Source organism: Alternaria arbusti, assembly GCF_024043155.1.
Source record: "Alternaria arbusti strain BMP 1465 chromosome Unknown scaffold_3, whole genome shotgun sequence".
In the NCBI taxonomy this organism is placed as follows: domain Eukaryota; kingdom Fungi; phylum Ascomycota; class Dothideomycetes; order Pleosporales; family Pleosporaceae; genus Alternaria; species Alternaria arbusti.
Window position 1 is genome coordinate 194,159 of NW_026249943.1, and position 21,289 is coordinate 215,447.

Consider the following 21,289-nt stretch of genomic DNA (forward strand, 5'->3'; position numbering starts at 1 on the left):
CGAGGCCGAGCATGCTTAACAATCTTTTGGTTCTTTCTGGCGCGCTGGTGCTGGTGAGGAAAAGTTCCATACGAATGATGCAATTTGGCCAGAAGGAGAGTTTGTTCGTCCGGTGCTGAGAGATACGGGCGCAATCTGGTGAAACACCTAGACTGATCAGTCGACCTCGGGATCTAAGCATGGCCCGGTGGGTGATTAGTGAACGTTGAGATTTTTGGTAGCCGGACCGATACTTAGTGAGCCCGGCCATCCCAGACTAGGTACCTAGGTAGTCTACCACGCAACATCTCCATGAGTTACGCTGTCTGATTCTAGCCACTACTGCCTCTTGATTATACGTTTTGGCATTCGTCGGCATGCGGATTGGCAGATAGCAAAGGGTGAGCAGTACATGATAGCGCATATAGTAAGGCAGAGGCGACCTCGGGAACATTACGGACAAACCTCCGTGAACCAGGCGTTGCACCTGTAGTTCGGCGGTATTCGGGGGTACGTTGACCTGCTGCAGCATACTTATCGCGCACGCAATGTTAACGTTTCAACTTGGAAAGCGGGGGATTCTCTGCAACTATGTTAGTTCCCAAGGACTGAGATTGAGATGAATGATTACCTATGCATTTCGGCATGGAGGTAGGCGGCGTTAGCAGGAGCGGCTGCCGAGGTTGCCGAACTTTGGCCGAGTCGAAGCCGTCCACGGTGCCCGGGTGGCTTTAAAGGCATCATTCGCCTCTTTGACTACGCATGGAAACACAAGACAGGCAGCCGTGAATGAATAAGAGGAACAATGTTCGACAGAAACGTAATAATTCATTCGAGTATCACCGACCCTCTACCGACGGTACGAACGAGAGCAGCCAATCTGGATATAATAAACACTGTACAGAGAAAAGAAAGTCTCGCATCTAAACACGACACAGCTTGCCGTTCTCGTTAGGCAGGCCGTCTACACTCTCTACCTTCCACCTCTCGCTACCGACACCGGTAGTCGCAAAGAAGACATCCTGCGGGTCAAGCTTCTTCTTCAATTCCAACAACTTAGGGTAGTTGTCACCAAAGAACGCATTACCAAAGTCTGGCTCGAGACGATCAGCCTCAGCAAGGTAGGATCCAGCGCCAGGACTAATGTCTCTCCAGGCCTGCATGTCGCCTGCCTGGAACTCCTTGCGGATCTTCAGTATCTCCTCGGCGGTGCTGTTGATAGGCCAGCGCACAGATTGCATGCTGAAAGAGACCAACGGGCGCCAATGAGTGTTGACGGCATTTTCGGTGTTGTATGGGTCTTTGGCTTGCATGTTGAAGTGGACTTGTACGCGGTTCTTCTCGCTCGATCGGCGGATGTTCTCGTATACCTCCTGACGCTTCTCGGCTGTCTCGAAGTTGGCGCGAGGGAAGAGGCGCGATGCGGTGGCTACATTGGGCTTCTGAACGGCCTCGAGAGGGAAGGATGAACGCCACGCGTCGTAGTAGTTGTCGAAGTGAGTGATGTTGGGGTCGTACTTGACACCCAAGTCATCGAGCTTGTTGAACCAGGGCTGGAGGAGGGCGGTGGCTTCCTCGACATTCTTGCCAGGCGCAAAGAAGGGCGAGAAGGCGAATGCAAAGGTGCCGTTGGAGGGGATCAGAGTCCAGTATGTGTATGTACCGGCATCGGCGTTGTCGATCCACAGGTCGACGTATGAGCGGATGGCAGCCCAGAACGTCTCGTTGCCTGTGTCCTTGGAGTTGAAGCCAAAGCGGGAGGCTGTGACTTCAAGGTCGGGGTGGGCCTTGACGGTCACGGAGGTGACGACGCCAAAGGTACTGCCACCGCCACCGCGCAGGGCCCAGAAAAGATCAGTGTTGGACGTAGAGTTTGCGACGACGAACTCGCCATCAGCTCTGACGACCTCCATGGAGAGCACACTGTCAGCGCCAGTGCCGTACAATCCGGTCAATGGCGAGTGACCACCTCCTTGAATGTAACCTCCCATGACTCCGACTGTCTCGCCTTCACCACCAACGACGATTCTGCCCTTCTCAGCGGCAGCCTTGTAGATCTCGAAAGCCTGGACACCAACACCGCTCTTGAATGCAGGGCCAGTGTAGTTGAGCTTCTCATCGACGTACTCTTCGATGTACTCGATGTCCTTCATGTTGTGCGTCCAGATGCTAAGAGCATCCTTTCCACCACTCTTGCCGAGGAAGTCGTGGCCAGTGTTCTTGATGACAAGTCTGACACCCGAGTTACGAGCAAAGTTGACGGCGAGCTGGACGTGCTTGGGTTCAGTCGCGTTGACAACATACATGGGGAAGCCTCCACGAGTGCAGCCATGCGAGTCGTAGAGAACCGGTGGGGCACAGGTCAGGCCTTGAGCGACTGGGGACATCATCTCAATAGGGTCGATCATATGGATATATGACTTCTGCCATGCTGCCACAGTGTACTCGGAGCATTTTGCAGCGTTGTAATCTTCGCCAGGGTAGCACACTGCTGCCAAAGGAGTAGGTGCACTGATGACGCGGTCGCCAGTGAGTTTGCTGAGCTGGGACCAGGCTTCATCGGAAGGCCATTGGGGGTCATCGGGGTAGACTTTGCATCTCGAAGAGTTCGTTGGTGTTGTAGCGTCGAGCGAGCCGGGGAGAAAGAGGGACCTGACTGCTGAAGTGACGCCTTGGAGGTCTACATCTACGTTAAGGGTGTTGGTTCCAGCCTTGGCCGATAGGACGGGTGATGCCGTGGTCGACGTCGCAGCCAAAACCGCGAGCCACACAGCGATGGAAGCCATTTTGAACAGTTCGTCGGTGTAAAACGACGACTCAGTGTTTCACCGAGGGTACCAGTCTTTGGCAATTGATCGTCTCCCGTCGAACGGCTGCAGATCTACATGTCTGTCAGAAAGTTTCTTTTTGCCATTGACGGCCGTTACTCACTGTACCTTTCCCCTGGGGCTTGCGGCTGGTCTGCGGATGACGGACCGTTGCGCACTGAGACGAGAAACAAGGCGATAGTCATAATGGTCATCTTACGGACTGACTCGATATAGGAGGCGTCGTCCAATAACCTGTGCTTGGCAGGATGTAGGCTAATGTTCTTTGCCCAGAGTGTGACCGCTGATCTTGGCTGGAAAGATTGTTGACAGCTGAGATAACCGGGGGCGACGACATGGTATTCAAGTAATCACGGCATCGCAACCTATCCAGGCAGTTCCTGAGTATCCATGTATGCAGATGTTGCGTGGTACGGCGTATCTCACATGCATATTCTATATATTGGACCTATCGCAAGAAGCGATCAGCAATGATAATGCGAATTCTGCACTCGTGAGGCAGTCCCTGGAATATCGACTATGCCCACGTGCGCTCGAATATGTCGTTGGGACTAGTCTCAGGCACATCGTTACTCGAGTCGTGAGGCTTGCCGCCCAGGGTCTGCCTGTTGGTGCCGGCGTAGCTGCCGGTAGTGCAAAGTCTGAGAGTCATGTACGCACGCAAGCGCGAAGCTGCCGCGATTGCCTGACAACGGACCTGCAGCAGTGGAGCTCACACGTAGTTCTAAAACATGCGTTCGTGATAACGGCTTGGAATGGTGTCAGTTATTTCTCGGCTCTCAATTGCAATTGAGTGCAGTGAGGATGGCGACGCGTCTGGCAGGAGCCGCGTCAGACGGGTCGGACAATAAACTAGTCCCGGGGGATCGCCTCCGTTAGCCACATGGCCGCCGACCTCCAAGCCTTCAACGCCAACAACGCCATAATCCTGCAGATCGGCATACTTACTTCCCCTAATCGCAAGTGGCTCAAAACATCGATTCGCTCACTTTGCAATCGCAATCGAAATCCCTAGTGGCAGTGGCTCAATTGTCCATGGTTGCGTCCAGACCATCGACCAGCCAACGGCAGGGCGGACAGGCCTCCAGCCGGAAGATTGCGACCGTGTCCAGGGCTGCCCTTGACATGTCAGCCCAAATTCGGACCGTGAGAAACCGATTTGGACTTCGTGAGACGCTCTAGTCCTCTTTCTGGTCAAGCGAGAGGGGAAGACACGAGCGGGAGTCGACTACTGTTGCCGCGGCTGTGGTGTGCATAATGGACCGCCTCGCTTTGGACGACGCCTCTGGTTCCTGGCAGGTTTTTATCCTTGAGACGACAAGAGTCTAGAGCAGCGGCTGGTCCGAGGCAACCTTTCACCTCGCCGTGCAGTGACAGCATCCGTCTTGGCCACCAAACATCCCATCCTGACACCAAGGGAGTGTACGTGCGACTTCCCGCGTGGACGCGCGACATATACTAGTCACATAGCGAGGAAAACTCGAAGGCGTCCAGTGCGGGTACATTCGACTTTTCCTTGGGCGGGCCAATAACACCTACAATATCCGTCACACTTCAGATCCTCACTGTTTGCGTCGTTACTCCACGTTCGCTTCTCGGTGCGATCATCCGTCGTGGACCCACGATCTTCATAAGCCCTCTGGTTCATCCGGTTCACGATCCACTGGACAGGCCAACATCGAACTCCACGCTGTGGGCTTCAACGGCTACTGCGCACCAACGGACTGAGCGCTCCACAGTCGCACGACGCTGGCGACAAACACCAGCAGGACTATGGTGGAAAGCCGACAACCCGAGGTCCTGGCCATCATCGGTACTTTCACAGTCGTCGCCTCTCTCACAGTCTTCCTCAGGGTATGGTCGCGGTACCTCGGACGCAACTTTTGCTGGGACGACCACCTTATCTTGATAGCCTTTGTCCTCCTCATACTAGATACTCTAGCAACATGGATGTACATTGTACTGAGCGGCACAGGCTATCATGTCTATGATCTGCCTAAGAAGTCCGTGGCGGAACAGCTCGTTGCGATACGATGGAACTTCGCAGTACAGATGATGTACCACCCACGTACGTATATCGGATCTGCAGGACATTCCGGAATTCTGCTGACATGTGGCGTCTGCTTCTAGTCATGGGATTGATTCGAGCTTCCATCATCATGTTCCTCTTCCGCATGAAGGATAGTCGGCGGCGCGTACGATACCCGTTACACCTTACTTTCTGGCTGAACATCATATACTCCGTCGGGTCGACTATAGTCAATGTCGTGCAGTGCACGCCTCGTGCCTACGCTTGGTCCAGACCTGCCATGGATAGCATCGATGCCGATGGAAATGTTGTACCAGGCGGTACTTGTATCGACGCGCGTACCTTTGTACTTGTGTCGTGTGGTTTGTCCATCTTCATGGATCTTATCATCATCCCAATTCCTTCTATCATGGTATGGGGCCTCCAAATGCACCGACGTACGAAGCTCCTAGTCGTTATCGTCATGAGCCTGGGTTGGATCGCGACAGGTGTCTCGATCGGCAGATTCATCGTGTACTACTACCGATTTGCTCCTACCAACAAGGATCGTACCTGGGATATTGGCATCGGAATCAGCATCGCTGAACCAGCTGTCCACATCATGACAGCATGCGCGCCAGCGACCAAGTGCCTCTTCCGAACGCTGTTCCCGCAATATGGCACCGGCCGGAACACCTCTTACTACGAAGACCGTACCGCGGGCACAATGCGGCCCAGTACCAAGGTTTTCGGGAACTTCAACTTTGGGCTATCCAACAACCCAGATGACGAGATCACTATCCAGGAACTTGGAGGCGCCCCTAGGACCGCCCCGCTTCCACCCGTGAAGGATGAATGCGAATATGGCTTGAAGGCAATGGGAAGCTTCGAATCCAAGGAGTTTGTCGCGAGAGGATTAGGGAGGAAGAAAAGCTGCTCGAAAACCGCATGCACAGAATCTAGTGAGCCCGTAGAGGCCGAGCCAGAGCATTGCCTGGGGCAAGCTCGGTGATTGTACTTTGAGTCTGCGTTGATGAGCGATGATAGCGTTTGAGATACCAGGTGAAGATATTCACACTCCTTTAGCACATAGTAGTAATCGATGACGTCTACGGCCAATTGAGATTTGTGCGTATGATTGTTCCCTCGCGTTGACCTGACTGGGAGTGGAAGGTGGCGGGGCACGCGTGGGCGCGCCGCCACGTGAAGGCCTAGCACGATTTGGTGGGCGGTACCGAGACCCTTGCCCATGTGAGACGGAACAACAAACATTAGCAGCGACGCATTCCAGCACGACAGCACATGCAGCCACCATGAGGATTATAGAACTCGTAATCGATGTAGGCGACCTCAAACTTTACAGTAGTCGCTTTCTAACACGCGCATAGGGCTACAAGTCATACGCTGTTCGTACCGTCATTTCTGGCTGGTAGGGCTTGTTTACGCTCCCCGCACGCAACGACACGACTGACAGTCGACCAGGGACGAGAGCTTCAATTCAATCACGGGATTAAACGGATCCGGAAAGTCGAACATTCTCGATTCAATATGTTTCGTACTCGGAATCAACAACTTGAGCGTGGTGCGGGCGCAGAACTTGCAGGCGAGTGTGGACAGCAAGAAGTACGCGATACGGGAGCGCTGACAGTACTGCAGGATCTCATCTACAAGCGCGGCCAAGCGGGTGTCACCAAAGCGAGCGTTACCATCGTGTTCGATAACCGCGACAAATCGAAGAGCCCCGTCGGCTTTGAGGAACATGCACAGATTTCGGTGACAAGGCAGATCGTGCTCGGCGGAGCGAGCAAGTACCTCATCAATGGACACCGCGCGCAACAACAAAGCATACAGAACCTGTTCCAGTCTGTACAGCTGAACATCAACAACCCGAATTTCATGATTGCACAAGGAAAGGTCATGCAGGTACTGAACATGAAGGCAAAGGAGATCTTGGCTATGCTTGAAGAGGCTGCTGGGACACGCATGTTCGAGGACAGGCGAGACAAGGCGTACAAGACAATGGCTAAGAAGGAAATGAAGGTGCAGGAGATTACGGAGTTACTGCGAGACGAAATCGACCCGAAGCTCGAGAAGCTGCGAATGGAGAAGCGTGCATTCCTGGACTTCCAACAGACGCAGAGCGAGCTCGAGCGCCTTACGAAGCTTGTCGTCGCATACGACTACATACGATACAACGAGCGCTTACAACAATCGGCCGAGGACCTTGAAGCCAAGAAGCAAAGGGCGAAAGACCTCGACGCGTCTGCTGTGCGCATGAAGAAGGAGATTGAGAACCTCCAAGAGGACATCAAACAGACAAAGGCAACACGAGAGAAGGAGCTGCGCAAGGGCGGAAAGTTTCAGGCTCTGGAAGAGGAAGTCAAGACGCATTCGCACGAGATCGTCCGCCTGACGACAGTGCTAGACCTAAAAACGACGAGCATGGCCGAAGAAGTGGAGCGGAAGGAGGGCGTCGAGAAGAGTGTGAAAGAATTGGAGAAGCTGCTGCAAGAGAAGAAGCAGACGTACGAGAAGTTGCAAGAGAAGTATCAGACAGCCCACGCCGAGCTAGCGAAGCAGACGGAGGAGGTGGAGAAGAAGGAAGAGCTTCTTCAAACCCTACAGACAGGTGTGGCTTCTAAAGAAGGCCAGGAAGGCGGTTACCAGGGCCAATTGCAAGACGCCCGGAATCGCGCAAGCGCAGCCGCGACCGAGCAAGAGCAGAGCAAACTTCGGATATCACATCTTGAGAAGCAGATCAAGGAAGACGAGCCGAAGGCGAAAAAGGCGAAAGAACAGAACTCCGGGCTCCTCAAAGACCTCGAGGCTTTGAAATCTCAAGCCCAGAAGCTAGAAGCGGACCTTGCGAAGCTTGGCTACAGCGAAGGTCAGGAAGCCGATATGTATCAGCAAGAGTCGCATCTTCAGGCACGCATACGTGAACTTCGCCAACAAGCAGACGGCATGAGGCGACAGGTTGCGAACATTGACTTTAGCTACAACGACCCCTCCCCGAACTTCGATCGGTCTAAAGTGAAAGGTCTGGTCGCTCAGCTCTTCACTCTAGAAAAGGAACATACCCGAGCAGGTACCGCTCTGGAGATCTGCGCTGGCGGTCGGCTGTATAATGTTGTCGTCGACTCAGCTGCCACTGGCAAGCAACTACTCGAGAACGGCAAACTGAAGAAGCGAGTGACGATCATTCCACTCAACAAGATTGCAACTTTCAAGGCGTCGGCAGAGAAAATTGGAGCTGCCCAGAGGATCGCGCCTGGCAAAGTCGACTTGGCCTTGTCGTTGATCGGATACGAGCACGAGGTCAACGCCGCCATGGAGTACGTCTTTGGGTCCACACTCGTCTGTGAGGATGCCGAGACCGCTAAGCGCGTGACCTTCGATCCAGCAGTGCGCATGAAGAGTGTCACTCTACAAGGTGACACATACGACCCAGCTGGTGTTCTGTCTGGTGGTAGCGCACCTCAGTCTAGTGGAGTTCTCATCACCCTCCAAAAGCTCAATGAGATTACGACAGAGCTGAGTTCACAAGAAGCCCAGCTTCAGTCGCTGCAGGCCACCATGGCCAAAGAGAAGAAGAAGTTGGACGCTGCTCGTAAATCAAAGCAGGAGCTCGACCTCAAGAGGCACGAGATCAAGCTCACTGAGGAGCAGATTGGCAGCAACTCTTCCTCATCGGTAAGTAATGACATCTAGAATGCGAACCTGAGGCTTTGCTAATTATGAATTAGATCATCCAAGCCGTAGAAGAGATGAAGCAGACCATTGCTCAGCTCAAGGAAGACATAAAAGCGGCGAAGACTCGCCAAGACGAGGCCAACAAGGACGTCAAACGTATCGAACGCGACATGAGCGAGTTCAGCAACAACAAGGACAGCAAGCTTGCTGAACTACAGTCATCGCTGGACAAGCTCAAGAAAGCTTTGAACAAGAATAGCGCTTCAATCAAGCCCCTGCAGACCGAGATGCGCGAAGCTATGGTCGAGTCCGAGCAATGCGGGAGCGATCTGGCAGCAGCACAAGAGCAACTTGAAGAGGTTCAGACCAATCTGCAGTCGCAGCAAGCAGAAGTGGACGAGTTGCTAGCTGAGCAGTCTCGTGTACAGGTAAGTTCTCTAGACCGACGTCACTTGTCGATGCTAATTTTGCTAGGACGCACACGACTTAGCTGCAGCCCACTTGAGAGACGAACAAGCGAAACTCACAGGGTTCGACGAAGAGCTTCGCTCACTTGAAGACGCGATCAGGTCGAAGAACTCATCCATCACTGAAGGCGGTCTTGAACAACAGAAGCTCGGCCATGAGATCGAAAGGTTCCATAAAGAACAAGAAGGTGCAGCTAGCCATGTTAAGGCGCTCGAGAAGGAGTATGAGTTCATCGCGAGCGACTCCGAGCTCTTTGGACGTGCCGGCACAGTCTACGACTTCAAGGGCGTGAACATGGCCGATGCGAAGACCAGGCGGAAGTCGTTGGAAGAGCACTTCCAGCAGAAGAAGAACAAGATCAACCCCAAGGTCATGGCTATGATCGACAATGTTGAGAAGAAAGAAGCCAGCCTCAAGCGGAACATGTCGACAGTCATCCGAGACAAATCGAAGATTGAAGAGACTATCGTGAAGCTCGATGAGTATAAGAAAGAGGCGCTGCACAAGACCTGGACAATTGTCAATCGCGATTTCGGTCAAATCTTCAACGAGCTGCTGCCAGGCAGTTTCGCGAAACTGGATCCTCCTGAGGGCAAGACAATTTCGGATGGTCTGGAAGTCAAAGTCATGCTGGGCAAGGTGTGGAAGCAGTCACTGACAGAGCTGAGTGGTGGTCAACGGTATGCACTCACCCGTACTCGCCCGGATCACATGCGCTAACATTTTCTAGATCACTTATCGCCTTATCCCTCATCATGGCCCTTCTCCAGTTCAAACCTGCACCCATGTACATTCTAGATGAAGTCGACGCCGCGCTGGACCTGTCGCACACACAAAACATCGGCCGTTTGTTCAAGACCCGCTTTAAGGGATCGCAATTCATCGTTGTCAGTTTGAAAGACGGCATGTTTCAAAACGCAAATCGCATCTTCCGCACACGGTTTGTCGACGGTACTAGTGTGGTGCAAGCCTCGTCGGGATCATCTGGATAGGTATTGATGTTTGCGTAATGTGTTATGAGACATGGTTTGGATACCCGGTACGCATGGCTTGGTTTGCGGAGTGGAAAGATATCCGTGTGGTTCTGCATAGAATGGTGTTGGTGGAGTCTTGTTTATGACACTAATGTCCCGGTTGGGAAGTTGGTATGCACATCCGCGGCCCAAACGGCCACTTCCTCGTTAAGATGTCTTGTCGTCCATGTCTCCTTCCTGATGCGGAAACCGAAGATACAAGCTTCCTCTACACCCCAGTTCAGAGCAACACCATGTTTTCTACAACTGCGCGCTACCTATTCTTTCTGCGCACCCACCTACGATACACCTATTGACCTCACCATCGGTTTGCTAATCAACATACCGTCCGCTAGATGCGTGATCAACTGGGCGCACACGCTTCAGATACGCAACAACGGCTTCCATCGCCGGTCCGCTCATGCTATCGGCACCACCGACCAGGGCCCACGCAATCGATACCCCCGCGTATGCCTCTATCACACCTTCGGGCATACCAGGGCTGATCGCACCCTCTGCACACAATCTCGGTAGCTTCCTGGGCCCGAGCTCGCCGACGTCTCTCACTAGACATTACACCTCACTTCAGGACCATGCCGACCAGATCGTTAGCACTGAGTCATCAGAAAACGACGAAGGAATCACCCCAAGGCGACATGTCGACAGACGTGAAGGTTTCAGCTGGGATCAACGATCAGGCCTTGGGAATGAGAGCAGGCACAGTCGCAACCCGATGGCGATGGAGCAGGAACGCCCGAAAACACCTCCACCGCTGGAAGAGATAATTCGAAGGACAACCATAGACGATGCGGACCACATTCAGAACAGCAAATTGCAGCATATCGACAGTATGGACTCGTACGCTTCTGAGACTACAGCTCGAACGGGTTCCTTTTCCACAGAGACCAATGATTCTTACGTCCGCGATCACAGAAGATCATCTATCGCAGCTTTTGCCAAGGGCATCGTACGGCATGTGCCAGAGTTCAGGATGCTACACATGCCCGACAGCAAAGATGACCAAGACCGGCGAGATCCCCAGGAAGGAATTCCGCTTAAATTAAACAAGAAGGACCGCATGCTATCATTCGCACCACTTCCTGTTGTCAAACCAAAGGAGTCTTACGAACAAGCATCAAAGCCATCTGTGGTTATCGAAGAGCCAACGACACCGACAAACAATGGAAAGATGATATCGAGTCCACAGTCTCCAACGCGAAAAGGCGGACTACGGGACCGCAGAAAGGTCAACCTCGATCTTTCCATGCCAACCGTCATTCCCGACTTACCTGCTCGCGGCCGCTCACCTGTCGATATCATGGCCAACCTCGGTGCTCCTCGCGCACGAAGTCCGAAAACACCGTGGATTCGCAAGGAGCAGCCGAAGTGGGAGCCAGCGCCAATGGCCAAGGCTACGCCAATCCTCGAAGAAAACTACATCCGCGAAAACACCTTAGCGCTGAGGAACGACAATCAAGGTGGCATAGGTCTCCTGCCCGATACCGATGCGATCTTCTCGTCGCAATCCCCGAAGTTCGAACGACCGCCACCGAAAGTACGAGATCGGTGTTACATTGAACGTCCGAGATCGAAGAGAGCGAGAAGTGGCAGAAGTGAGAAGAGTGGTACGAGTGCCAGCGATTCGACGGTGGCCAAGACACCAGATGGGAGTTGGACCCCAGCAGAAGAGAAGATATACAGAGATCAGCAAGCCCGAACAAAGGCAGAGCTGCAGCAAATAGCGAGCGAATCCAAGGCGACACGTTCGCGCCGCTGGTTATGGCTGAACAAATCGAGTGAAGATGCACCTCCCTCTCCTGGACCCGCGCAATCTCTCCATCGCCGCTTCTCTTTCAATCCCTTCCGACGCTCAAACCGCATCTCCGACCAATACGGCACAGAGGCTACCAAACAACAAACTCCATTTTCCTTCTTCCCGGCTCGGGGCAAACAGGTGCCTCCAGTTAAGTCTCTCGCGCAAATGCATGCACCGCCGGCCTTCATCCCTCCAGGGCTTCAACGTGTACCAACCCCACCAATGTTCGACTCAAACGGCGAAGTTAAAGGCAAGCTAGCAGACTTCTTCTTCGACGTCCACGGTGGCGGCGCAATCACCACACGCAACAAGCCCAAGTCCAGTCCAGGTGGCTACTGGGATTCTGACGCCCTACTCATGAGCTTAGCAAACGACATCGACAACCCCTCGGACGAAGCAGAAGACGAAGGCCCTTCCGGCCCCCGCAGCGACTTCATCAACCCACCTGTTGACTTTGGCCCGAGCAGTGTCCTCACGGCAAGCACAAGCAACGAAATCGGCAACGCAGCAGGTTACCTCGGCGTAAAACCACCAGCCAGTCCCTCCCTAGCCGCCACATCCCCCATGCTGGGCCACGACGTCTGGTCCCGCATCCACCAATTGCACTACCCCGACACCCCCGACGAACGCACTCTCGCAGCGCTCGCCCGCCAGGAAGAAGAAGAGCGACGCAAGTTTGAATGGCTCGTCCCTGAACACCTTCCTAATAGTCCGCTGTGCCCTCTGCATCCGAAGTATAGGGGGCCCAGCGCGGACTTGTGTTACTGGCATGGACGCAGGTCTGGTAATGAGATTAGGAAGGGGGAGTATGGGGGGTTGGCGGCGAAGGGGGTTTGGAATAGCGCGAGTGGGAGTAGTGGGTACAGCCAGCATGATTATGGTTTTGGGGATAACGGAGTGGCTGGAGGTATGCCTAGGCTCGCGGGGACGCCGAGTAGGGAGGTGAAGAAGAGGAGATTGATTAGCTTGTCTAATTCTTAAGTGCTAGAGTTGTTCTTGACGTCAAGTTGAAATGCCTCTTGAGACAGGCGAAGAGGATCAAACATCACGCCTGTGAGAGAAATGATGTTTACATACGAGAAGATGAATTCTAGACATGCAATTACCGTCTACTAAACCGTCGTACCTCATGAAATGCGCCAGTGAAGGAGCCCGTCTATCGTAATGCGAGTGCGCTCGGCACCATGCGCCGTTGTCCCTCAAGACTTCTTGTACGCACTAGCAGGCTTCGCTATCTTGCCGGCATCGCTCCACAACTGCTCCCTCTCACGAATGATCTGCTGCGCCCATGCCTTGACTTCCTCGCTCTTGATAACATCTGCGACCCACTGGAATTCCCCAAGATCTCGCTCGCACTTGGACTCGCGCTCGTATTCGACCATCTGGACGAGTAGCTCAATCTTGTCGATATCGTGCACAAAGTGCGACTCAGCCGTCTTGCTGTCCTCGTATTCCTGCCATAACGCCCTGATGTCCTGGCCGTTGAGTCCACCGTTGAATTTGCCCAGCAGGTTTGTGCAGATGTAGTCCATGGTCTCGGTCTCTCTCCTGCTCTTCTCCTCTTTGGAGATTCCGTCTACGGGGGTAATGTCGCCGACAAGCGCCTCAGCCATGTCGTGGACAACAGCCATGCGACAGCATCGCGCGATGTCGAGCTTGGAGCTTATTGAGGCAGGAGCCATCATGGTGAGGATGCTCATGCGGTACATGTGGTCGGATATAGATTCGCCATCGCCAATTTTGAAACGCTGCCATCCCGCACGCTTGGTCGTCTTTAGGCGCTCGAGGAGGTGGAAGAAGGGGAGCGGTGAGTCGGTGTTTTCAGCGTACTTAAGTGCGTTCTCTGAGAGGACTTTGAGGCATGTTAGTATTGTGCGGATACAGAGCATGAGGGGTAAGAGAGGTGTCGCATACGGACGAGCTATCGCTTGTTCATGACATACCACTCTCGACTGTCCACTTCTTCTGTTCTGCTCTCTTCGCGTCAAGTACACCGGTGTTGGGGTCGGGCACGCCGTTGACCTGGGTTGCTTCGTCGACTGTCATGATTGCTTTGTGTCTCGAATGCGGTTCGGGGTCGGAGGTTTATAGAAGTCCAGTGGGTGCGTGATTGTCTTATAAACGGTGACTGTTTGGTGAGTGAAGAATGGCGGGACAAGTGACGAAAGTCAGACAGGGAACAGAAGGCGCGAACGGACCTATCGATAACACCCGCCTTGGCAAACAACGCAAGGGTCCCGTCACACCGCAACACCACGCATGTACCCCAAGTCTCAGGGACTTTGACCAGGGTCACCGCGCGAATGTATGCCCTGCGGTCGCAAACATGTCTCGACCGCCCTCAACCGCCTCTACGGCCACCGCGACTACCATGAGCGGCCATGCGCGCACCGCGTCGGTCAAGACAATTCCCAAACCTCAAGCAGTGAACCCAATAGCAGCGCCCGATATTCGCCTGTTCGTAACCAATTTGCGATTGTTGGATTTGGATTTGCGACCGGATTGGCCTGAAATCACGACACAAACTTTCTCGGCTAAGAATGCAGACCAGCGACAGAGAATTGGCGGGGCTGAATGGGCACTATTTCGACTCTTCGAAATATGGGATCCCAATGAGACAGCACAGGTATGCTGAAATGAAACCTCACGCTGATATATGTCTGACTCAGCTACAGAAACTCCAACCCTTCTTCCCGCCACTCGAACCACTCCAATCGTTAAACCTCCGCGCTGCGCTATACCGATGTCTGAACGAGTTGAAGAAGAACGGCGTTTTGGGTAGAGAGTCAGTTCTTAGGAAAACAATGCTTGACGAGTGCAAGGGCGAGAAGTTCTACGAGATATTGGCTATATTTTCGAATGTCGTACTCAAAAGGGTTCTTGCAGCGCAAGACGGAGGTGACAGAGAAGCCGTTGTCGCAAGAAAACTGGCGACAGCGTCAACACTCTCAGTCGAACAGCAACGATCATTACTGCCCCTAGCTATCGCACACAAGGCAGCGCTCGTCAACGTGCTGAGACAGAAAGAAGAGAAGAGGCTGAAGTACATGGAATTCCATGGTCTTCTGGACAAAAAGGCAGCAGATATCCGGGGTCGCATACGCAAATGCAAAGATACCCCTCGAGCGCAAAAGCCAGCGATACCACAGAAAGAAGCCAATGCCATCAAGAAACAGCTCAAGGACAACTGGATTGGCAACCAACAGTGGCTCGACGTAATGCTACGCGGCGAGAACGTACAGGCGGACGATGCGTTCCTAAACAGCCGTTTCGACAAAGTCTTGCATATGGTGGAAAAAGGCAGAAAACTAGAAGACGTCGCGCCTGAGACTGGATTACTGGAGAATCTGCAAGCAAGAGTGCAAGAGCAGCAGGAGAGGTTACAAAAGTGGAAGGCTTTCCACGCTGAGCTACAAAACGACGACTCAGGGAAGGAAACATCAGGAAGCGGACAGACTACGGCGCCAGTAAAGGAGTTCCACTTCGATGACCACTCGCAATATCAATTGCCGTCGGCGAAGCACACAGCAGAATCTGCGAGTGTAAAGCGGCCGACTATGCGAACAGAGTTTCAAGACATCCTGTCTGATATGGACAGTGAGCTGGCGCGAGCCGCCAAAGTCAGGGCTAGTACTGCATCTACAATTATACATCATAGAAGTACCTCGACGGCAAAGACTGCTCGCCCACCACTTCTCACAAGGAAATCTACTCAGACGGAGGCGATACGGAAAGCGCCAGTGATTCCAGCTAAGCCTGTCAAATTACAGTCACCATCAAGACCAAACTCGTTAGAACATATCCCGGTCCTACCCAGACCATCTCGGCACGTTCCGACAACTGCCACACCAATCGACTCAGATGCCACACTAATTGGTCAATCATCTGCGTTGAGTAGAGCTATGACCCAGCATGACGCATCGCCGACGGAGACTGATAACGAGCGCACACCAGTACCGGAGACTAGATCTGCAGTTTTCGAGCCCGTCGTCGATAGCTCATCGTCCGAAGCTGCCAAAACACTTACTAATTACTCGGAGCAAAAAACAGATCTCTCTCCTGAAAAGCTACTTGAGCCATCGCCAGAATACCCCTCTGAACCAAAAATCCCAACTTTTGATCACCCAGAACTCAATGCTGAAGAAGTACTTGCCGACCAGATCATCGACTCCATCGGCAATGCGACCCCATCTCCGGTCAAGAAGCCTCAGCCACGCATGTCCCTCTCACTCATCGAACGCACACGCATGACAATGGCACGGACAAACTCTTTCGAACCTGTTCCAGAGTCACCTGATCTACCGCTGCCATCTATGGGACCACCACCGATCCCTTCTATCACTGGAGATGAAGACGGCGACCGACGCGCAACACTGGCCGAACGAACCCGGCTCACTATGGAAGCCATGCAATCCAACCCTCGTCCCTCCGTCTCCAACACGGCAAAGAAGGAACAGCGTAAATCTAGCCGATCATCACTCTTCCCCGTCAACCAATTCGACACACCCCGGACCCGCAAATCGTTCGAACTCCTAGAACAGGCAAAGCTCGAAAGTATCGAGCGTACACCCACAGAGCAATTGTTCAGTGACGAAGTGGATTACGATAGGGTGTTCAAGTCAAGACCGAAGATTGCCACAAGTCCGGTCTGGAGTCCTGAAGGCGGCGTTGGTGGTCAAGAAGAGTTTGGAAGTGACGGTGAAGATGTGGATGGTGTTACTGGTATAGATCTGGGAGATGTGGATCAGGACGATGACGGAGAGGATAGGTTCAAGGAAAGTTGGATGGATAGTCCTAGTCACAAGAAGGGGGTGAGGAGTATGAGGTATTAGATACGATGGAGTAGGATTGTAAATGACATATCAACATTAGGACCAGCCCTGTGCGACCATCCATCTTCTCGTCCCGCTCACGACCAATCCTTGACTTCCACATACGTTCTCCGCTCGCCACGCTTATCCACTTCTCCGTCACCAGTATCAATTCTCGTCTCGTTTTGAGTTGGATCGAAACAAGTCATCTGAACAGTACCGTTACATTCTGGATACAGTTCACGCGTTTTCATATCACAGAACATCTGCTCGGGCTCGGAATAGAAGTCAGGTCCAACACTACCGGTACTTTGGCAGATCTCCACTGCACTTTGCGTGACGTCTTGACTCTTGACTAGTACTCCATCGAACTGCCTCTGGAGCGGATGGTCGGGTGAAGTGCGCCGATACTTCGATTTGGGAGTATGGTGGAATGGCCAGTAGGATGAAGAAGATCGCGATCGTAGAAGCGACCGACGCTTTGACGGCCCAGGCGGGCATGATTGTCTCTCTTCACACTTATAATACCACCAATCGTCGTTGAGACACATCTGGTCGTACATAACGATGAGATCGTATCGTTGCTGGTACGTGAAATGGTCGTCCTCGCAGATGTGAGGGTCTGTCGTGCTATCTTTTGCAGCCGGGATACATGCGGAGACGGTATCCAAAGGGAGACTTGCGCCTTTAGGTGGCGCTGGACTGAAGATCTCCGGGCAGAGCATTGGGTCGAGCCTGTCGTATGAGCCAAATCGCGCCAGCGAGTCGCACATTTGTGAGGGGTCTTCTTGCCATCCATGGAAGGTAGTGTTGTCGAGCTTGAAGTCGGGAAGATGAACTTGGAATCCTTCGTAGTGGGTCGCCGAGTCTCCGTCGTCGTCGGGCTTGTCGATCCACAGGCATTTCGGTCGCCCGTCTTGCGTCTGCCCGGATTCGGACTTGAACTGGATCTGTGTCGCGGATGGGGACCAGGAGTACTTGTAGTCTGGGTTGTGCGTATTGCATATGGCAGCTACCTCGCCGGGGAGGAAAGCGTACGTGTCGCTGCTAGTGGGGTATGTGACTGCTATAGCTGAGATGCAGATAGCGTCGGTTCCAGATGCGGATACGGTGATGTACTCGGCTTTCTCCGTTTCGCCTGGCTTGATGTAGTCGGCCCAGATGTCGGTTGGACTGTTCTGGCTAATGACCTGTTTGCATTTCTTGTTTTTGCTGTAGCCAACCCGGTCTCCGTTGGCATTGAAGAGTGACACTTCCGGAGCGCATCCGCCGTAACTCAACTTCTCGTAGATCTCGTCCTTCTTGTTCTGCTCATCGGCATCCAACGGCGGCAGACCGACCAGTACGTTGACCTTCGTTTGTGGCTTGGGGTTGCCGTTGAGCCATTCGGGGACCATGGGAGCAAGACTGATCATGGTGAAAGCTACACTAAGACCGAGCTCGGCGAAGAAACCTGACATGACGAGAGTTGATAAGGTGTACAAGTATGGAACTTTGAATAGGAGGGATTTCGATAGTGTAAGATGTCGTTACTGTGATGAGTGTGTTTGAGAGCGTTTGGGATATTTGATAGTAGTAGAAGGTTGTAGCGATAACTGATGGTGCTCTCATCGACTGTCGCTTTGCTCCCTTCTTATATCTGATTGTGACAGGGCATATAGGATGCATTCTCCACACAAGAGATCGCGACGTGTCCCTTTGGCCTCTCGTGTCCTGATGCAAGACCCTCTGGACCCCATTCCCATAAGGATGGTATCACCCACACTGCACGCGTCATGCTCGTTCGACTTTCGTGAGCTTGAGATGCAGAATGCCATCACTGTGCTCTCAATCACTGCTTATGTGTCCTTGTTTCTGCGTCATCTCACTGCATCTGAGGTGTCGGCAGTTACATCGGCCCCGAGTCGCGACACTGAGCACTTGATCTCCTTTCTATGCCGCAGCCCCAACTCCATTGAGGTGCGATAAAAACGATCATGGCCCCCCTCTGTGACATAGAGTAATTAAACATGGCGCCGTATGTCATCCCCTTTGTGCGGTAAGGGCTCTGCGCCGCCTCAACGTGCGGCGTCTGGACTTGCGGCGTGGCGACCATCGTCACTCACAAGCCGCCCCCTCAAGGCCCTGAGGCGGCTCAGTTACTGTCAAGTTTCATCTAGAGATCTTTCCGCCTCTTCGAAGAGCATACGTGACATCCAACACGGCGATCGTGTTCCACATAGTGTCACTGCCGAACTTCGCCACGGGCCGTCCGCAGCAGATGGACAAAGAACCCAAGCACCGCCTTTGATAACGAGGGCTTATGACGTAGCATTGAGACGTGAAATCTGGCATGAGGCTAGATGTGCAAATCTGTTGTCTGATTCGAACGTGAACCCAGGAAAGTTCTGCAGGACGAAGTACGCAGAGCAACGATGGATGAAAGACATAAAAGCCACAACTCTTGACCCGACATCCAGCATAACAGACTTCAAGCCATATCTTTACTCAAAATCTTCTCTTGACACCATTCTACACATTACGCCTTTGTAACAAAGCACCATAGCCACTCGACAACACCATCAACATGCGTCACTCGGTGCCAAAGACAATTGCTCTTGGATTGTTGTCCGCATACATCCTCCAAAGTAGCGGCAAACCAATCATACCGATCGCTCCATGCCAGAACGAAGTCGATTGTAGCCACCCATTCAACAACACGAATTGGCCTCGTCTTGCCCGTACTGATGCTCTCCCGCCCGCACTCGACCGCAGAGCCAGTGGCGGAGGACGCCCAGACAGACCCAACGACAACAGTCCCAACGCACCTCATGTAAACCCAGATCAGCAGAACACTCCTTCTGATGCCGGCGATCAGCAGGGTGAGTCTGGGGGTTTCAGTGAGCAGCAAGAGACATCTGGTGGCTTTTCCGATTCGCAGGAAACCGAAGGAGGGTTTAACGACAACGGGGAAGGCTCTAGTTCGCAACCAACAGCCCCCGAACCAGACGCTCAACCAGTAAACCCGGATCCAGCCCCGAACTCCAACCCGGCTCCAAATCCCAATCCCGCTCCAAACCCTAACCTGGCTCCAGGCCCCAACCCAGCCCCGAACGCACCTGCGGGTAATAACCCTGGTCAGCCAAATGCTGCTCAGTACCCGCCTTCAGCAAGGAACAATCGCAATCAGCCGGCAACCTCCAACGAGAATCCATTCGTTCCAGTACCAATTAATGCTCCTGCAATCGACGTCACAGCGCGCAGGAACGAGTTCCAAACGACCATAGCCAATCTCAACCTCAATGACCGACCATGGTTCTTCTTCAGCGGGATCGAAAAGAGAGATAGATCTCCACAATTCAGCTCTGGTCTCAGTCAAAAGCTCGGACATGGAGAAGACGGCTATCACTCGATGAGCGACGTGCTACCACTCACACAGGCCGTGAGGCCAGGCCAGACATCATACGCGTCGGAACATGGGAGGTATGCGAAAATGCAGGGGAAAACCCGTGCTGAGGAATATTACTGGGCTGTGAACTCGAAAGCGTTTGGTCAAGCAGTTTCAGGAGATGTTTACGTCGCCCTGCCCGCTGGTAAAAGCGTGAACCAACCCTATGACAACAAACCTTCCAACTGGTGGTCATTCGAACTCCCAGAGCTTACACGCAACCCTAATGTAAACAGTGTGACGGTCGCGCCTTTCAAGGAAGATCTCATGATCATGTCCGACGACCCCAAAGAATATCTTCACTGGGGGCCGGAAGTACAAATTTGGAGACAGGGTGATGAGCCGATTGGCGTTGAAGCAAACGAGCTCAACTTCATAACGAAACCCGAGGAACAATGGGAGAGGCTTCCTGACGTTGAGATACCGGAATCGGATTAAGACGACATGGATATACGGTTGTGTTCAAAGCCGAAGGGAGCTTTGACGTTCGGTTTGATCGCTCAATTGAGAGGTTCACTGTCGGAATGGAGGCCGAATCGGGCTCGCCTGGTGTATGTCACTCTTCTATCGTCGCTCATTTGTTGTCCGAGTTATCTGATTTCCTTGTACGCACTCATTTTGTTACCGTATCCGCATGTGTATTATAAACCTACACCTCAAAGAGTCGTATATTTGCCACGATCTCAGAATTGCACGAAGGCGGCCAATGTACAATGTATCGTTACTGGCATGCAAACTACCCGACGTTGGTGATTATCCGAGTCAGCGCTTTAGCTCAGACAAGAGCTCGAGCGACGGGAAGTCAGCCAGATCAGTAGGTTCTGAGACGTCTAAGATAATAGCCGTGAGCGCATAGCAAAGAGGATGGACGCAGATGGGGTGATGTCCCAGGTTGCACCGCCTGGAGTGCTGGAGCGCTCTGACCCCACGCTAACTTGGATTGGCCACTGCAGGGCTAGCGCAGTGCCATGCCACCTCGCCACTTCTGCATCAGATTAATCGTATCTGCGGGCGCGACGAAGAACATTCAGCTGCTATTGGCTCACATTGCAGGGGAGGTATGCCTGTCTCCGTGCCGCACGCGCTCGGGGCCACATGGGCGATGCTTCCAACATCGGGCGCCTCCCTCAGCACATCGACTACGCTTTCCTGCGTAGACCACCTCGCTCGAGCCTGACTTTGATTTAAGTCCAGCTCTTTAGAGAAACCCACCGAGCTTTATAGCAATATGAAGCTGTTAGATCTG

At 53.1% G+C, this 21,289-nt stretch overlaps 7 protein-coding genes across 7 annotated transcripts; 4 read left to right on the forward strand and 3 right to left on the reverse strand.

Annotated features, from left to right (window-relative positions):
- Positions 1–902: 902 nt before the first annotated feature.
- J4E86_002678 (uncharacterized protein) lies at positions 903–2,765 on the reverse strand (the record flags this gene model as incomplete). The annotated part of the gene is made up of 1 exon (XM_051443236.1): positions 903–2,765. One exon carries the CDS (start codon positions 2,763–2,765, stop codon positions 903–905), a length of 1,863 nt encoding a protein of 620 aa, XP_051304731.1.
- A 1,815-nt stretch (positions 2,766–4,580) lies between these two features.
- On the forward strand, positions 4,581–9,968 carry J4E86_002679 (uncharacterized protein; the record flags this gene model as incomplete). Its single annotated transcript, XM_051443237.1, has 8 exons — positions 4,581–4,875; positions 4,938–5,785; positions 6,204–6,244; positions 6,298–6,418; positions 6,472–8,508; positions 8,562–8,936; positions 8,983–9,656; positions 9,707–9,968. 8 exons carry the CDS (start codon positions 4,581–4,583, stop codon positions 9,966–9,968), a joined length of 4,653 nt encoding a protein of 1,550 aa, XP_051304732.1.
- Positions 9,969–10,722: 754 nt separating this feature from the next.
- On the forward strand, positions 10,723–12,545 carry J4E86_002680 (uncharacterized protein; the record flags this gene model as incomplete). Its single annotated transcript, XM_051443238.1, has 2 exons — positions 10,723–12,492; positions 12,516–12,545. 2 exons carry the CDS (start codon positions 10,723–10,725, stop codon positions 12,543–12,545), a joined length of 1,800 nt encoding a protein of 599 aa, XP_051304733.1.
- Positions 12,546–13,004: 459 nt separating this feature from the next.
- J4E86_002681 (uncharacterized protein) lies at positions 13,005–13,851 on the reverse strand (the record flags this gene model as incomplete). The annotated part of the gene is made up of 2 exons (XM_051443239.1): positions 13,005–13,657; positions 13,749–13,851. 2 exons carry the CDS (start codon positions 13,849–13,851, stop codon positions 13,005–13,007), a joined length of 756 nt encoding a protein of 251 aa, XP_051304734.1.
- A 325-nt stretch (positions 13,852–14,176) lies between these two features.
- On the forward strand, positions 14,177–16,637 carry J4E86_002682 (uncharacterized protein; the record flags this gene model as incomplete). The annotated part of the gene is made up of 2 exons (XM_051443240.1): positions 14,177–14,431; positions 14,481–16,637. 2 exons carry the CDS (start codon positions 14,177–14,179, stop codon positions 16,635–16,637), a joined length of 2,412 nt encoding a protein of 803 aa, XP_051304735.1.
- Positions 16,638–16,714: 77 nt separating this feature from the next.
- Positions 16,715–18,076, reverse strand: J4E86_002683 (uncharacterized protein; the record flags this gene model as incomplete). The annotated part of the gene is made up of 1 exon (XM_051443241.1): positions 16,715–18,076. One exon carries the CDS (start codon positions 18,074–18,076, stop codon positions 16,715–16,717), a length of 1,362 nt encoding a protein of 453 aa, XP_051304736.1.
- Positions 18,077–19,182: 1,106 nt separating this feature from the next.
- On the forward strand, positions 19,183–20,481 carry J4E86_002684 (uncharacterized protein; the record flags this gene model as incomplete). The annotated part of the gene is made up of 1 exon (XM_051443242.1): positions 19,183–20,481. The coding sequence occupies one exon, from the start codon at positions 19,183–19,185 to the stop codon at positions 20,479–20,481; it is 1,299 nt and encodes a 432-aa protein (XP_051304737.1).
- Between the last annotated feature and the right edge of the window lie 808 nt (positions 20,482–21,289).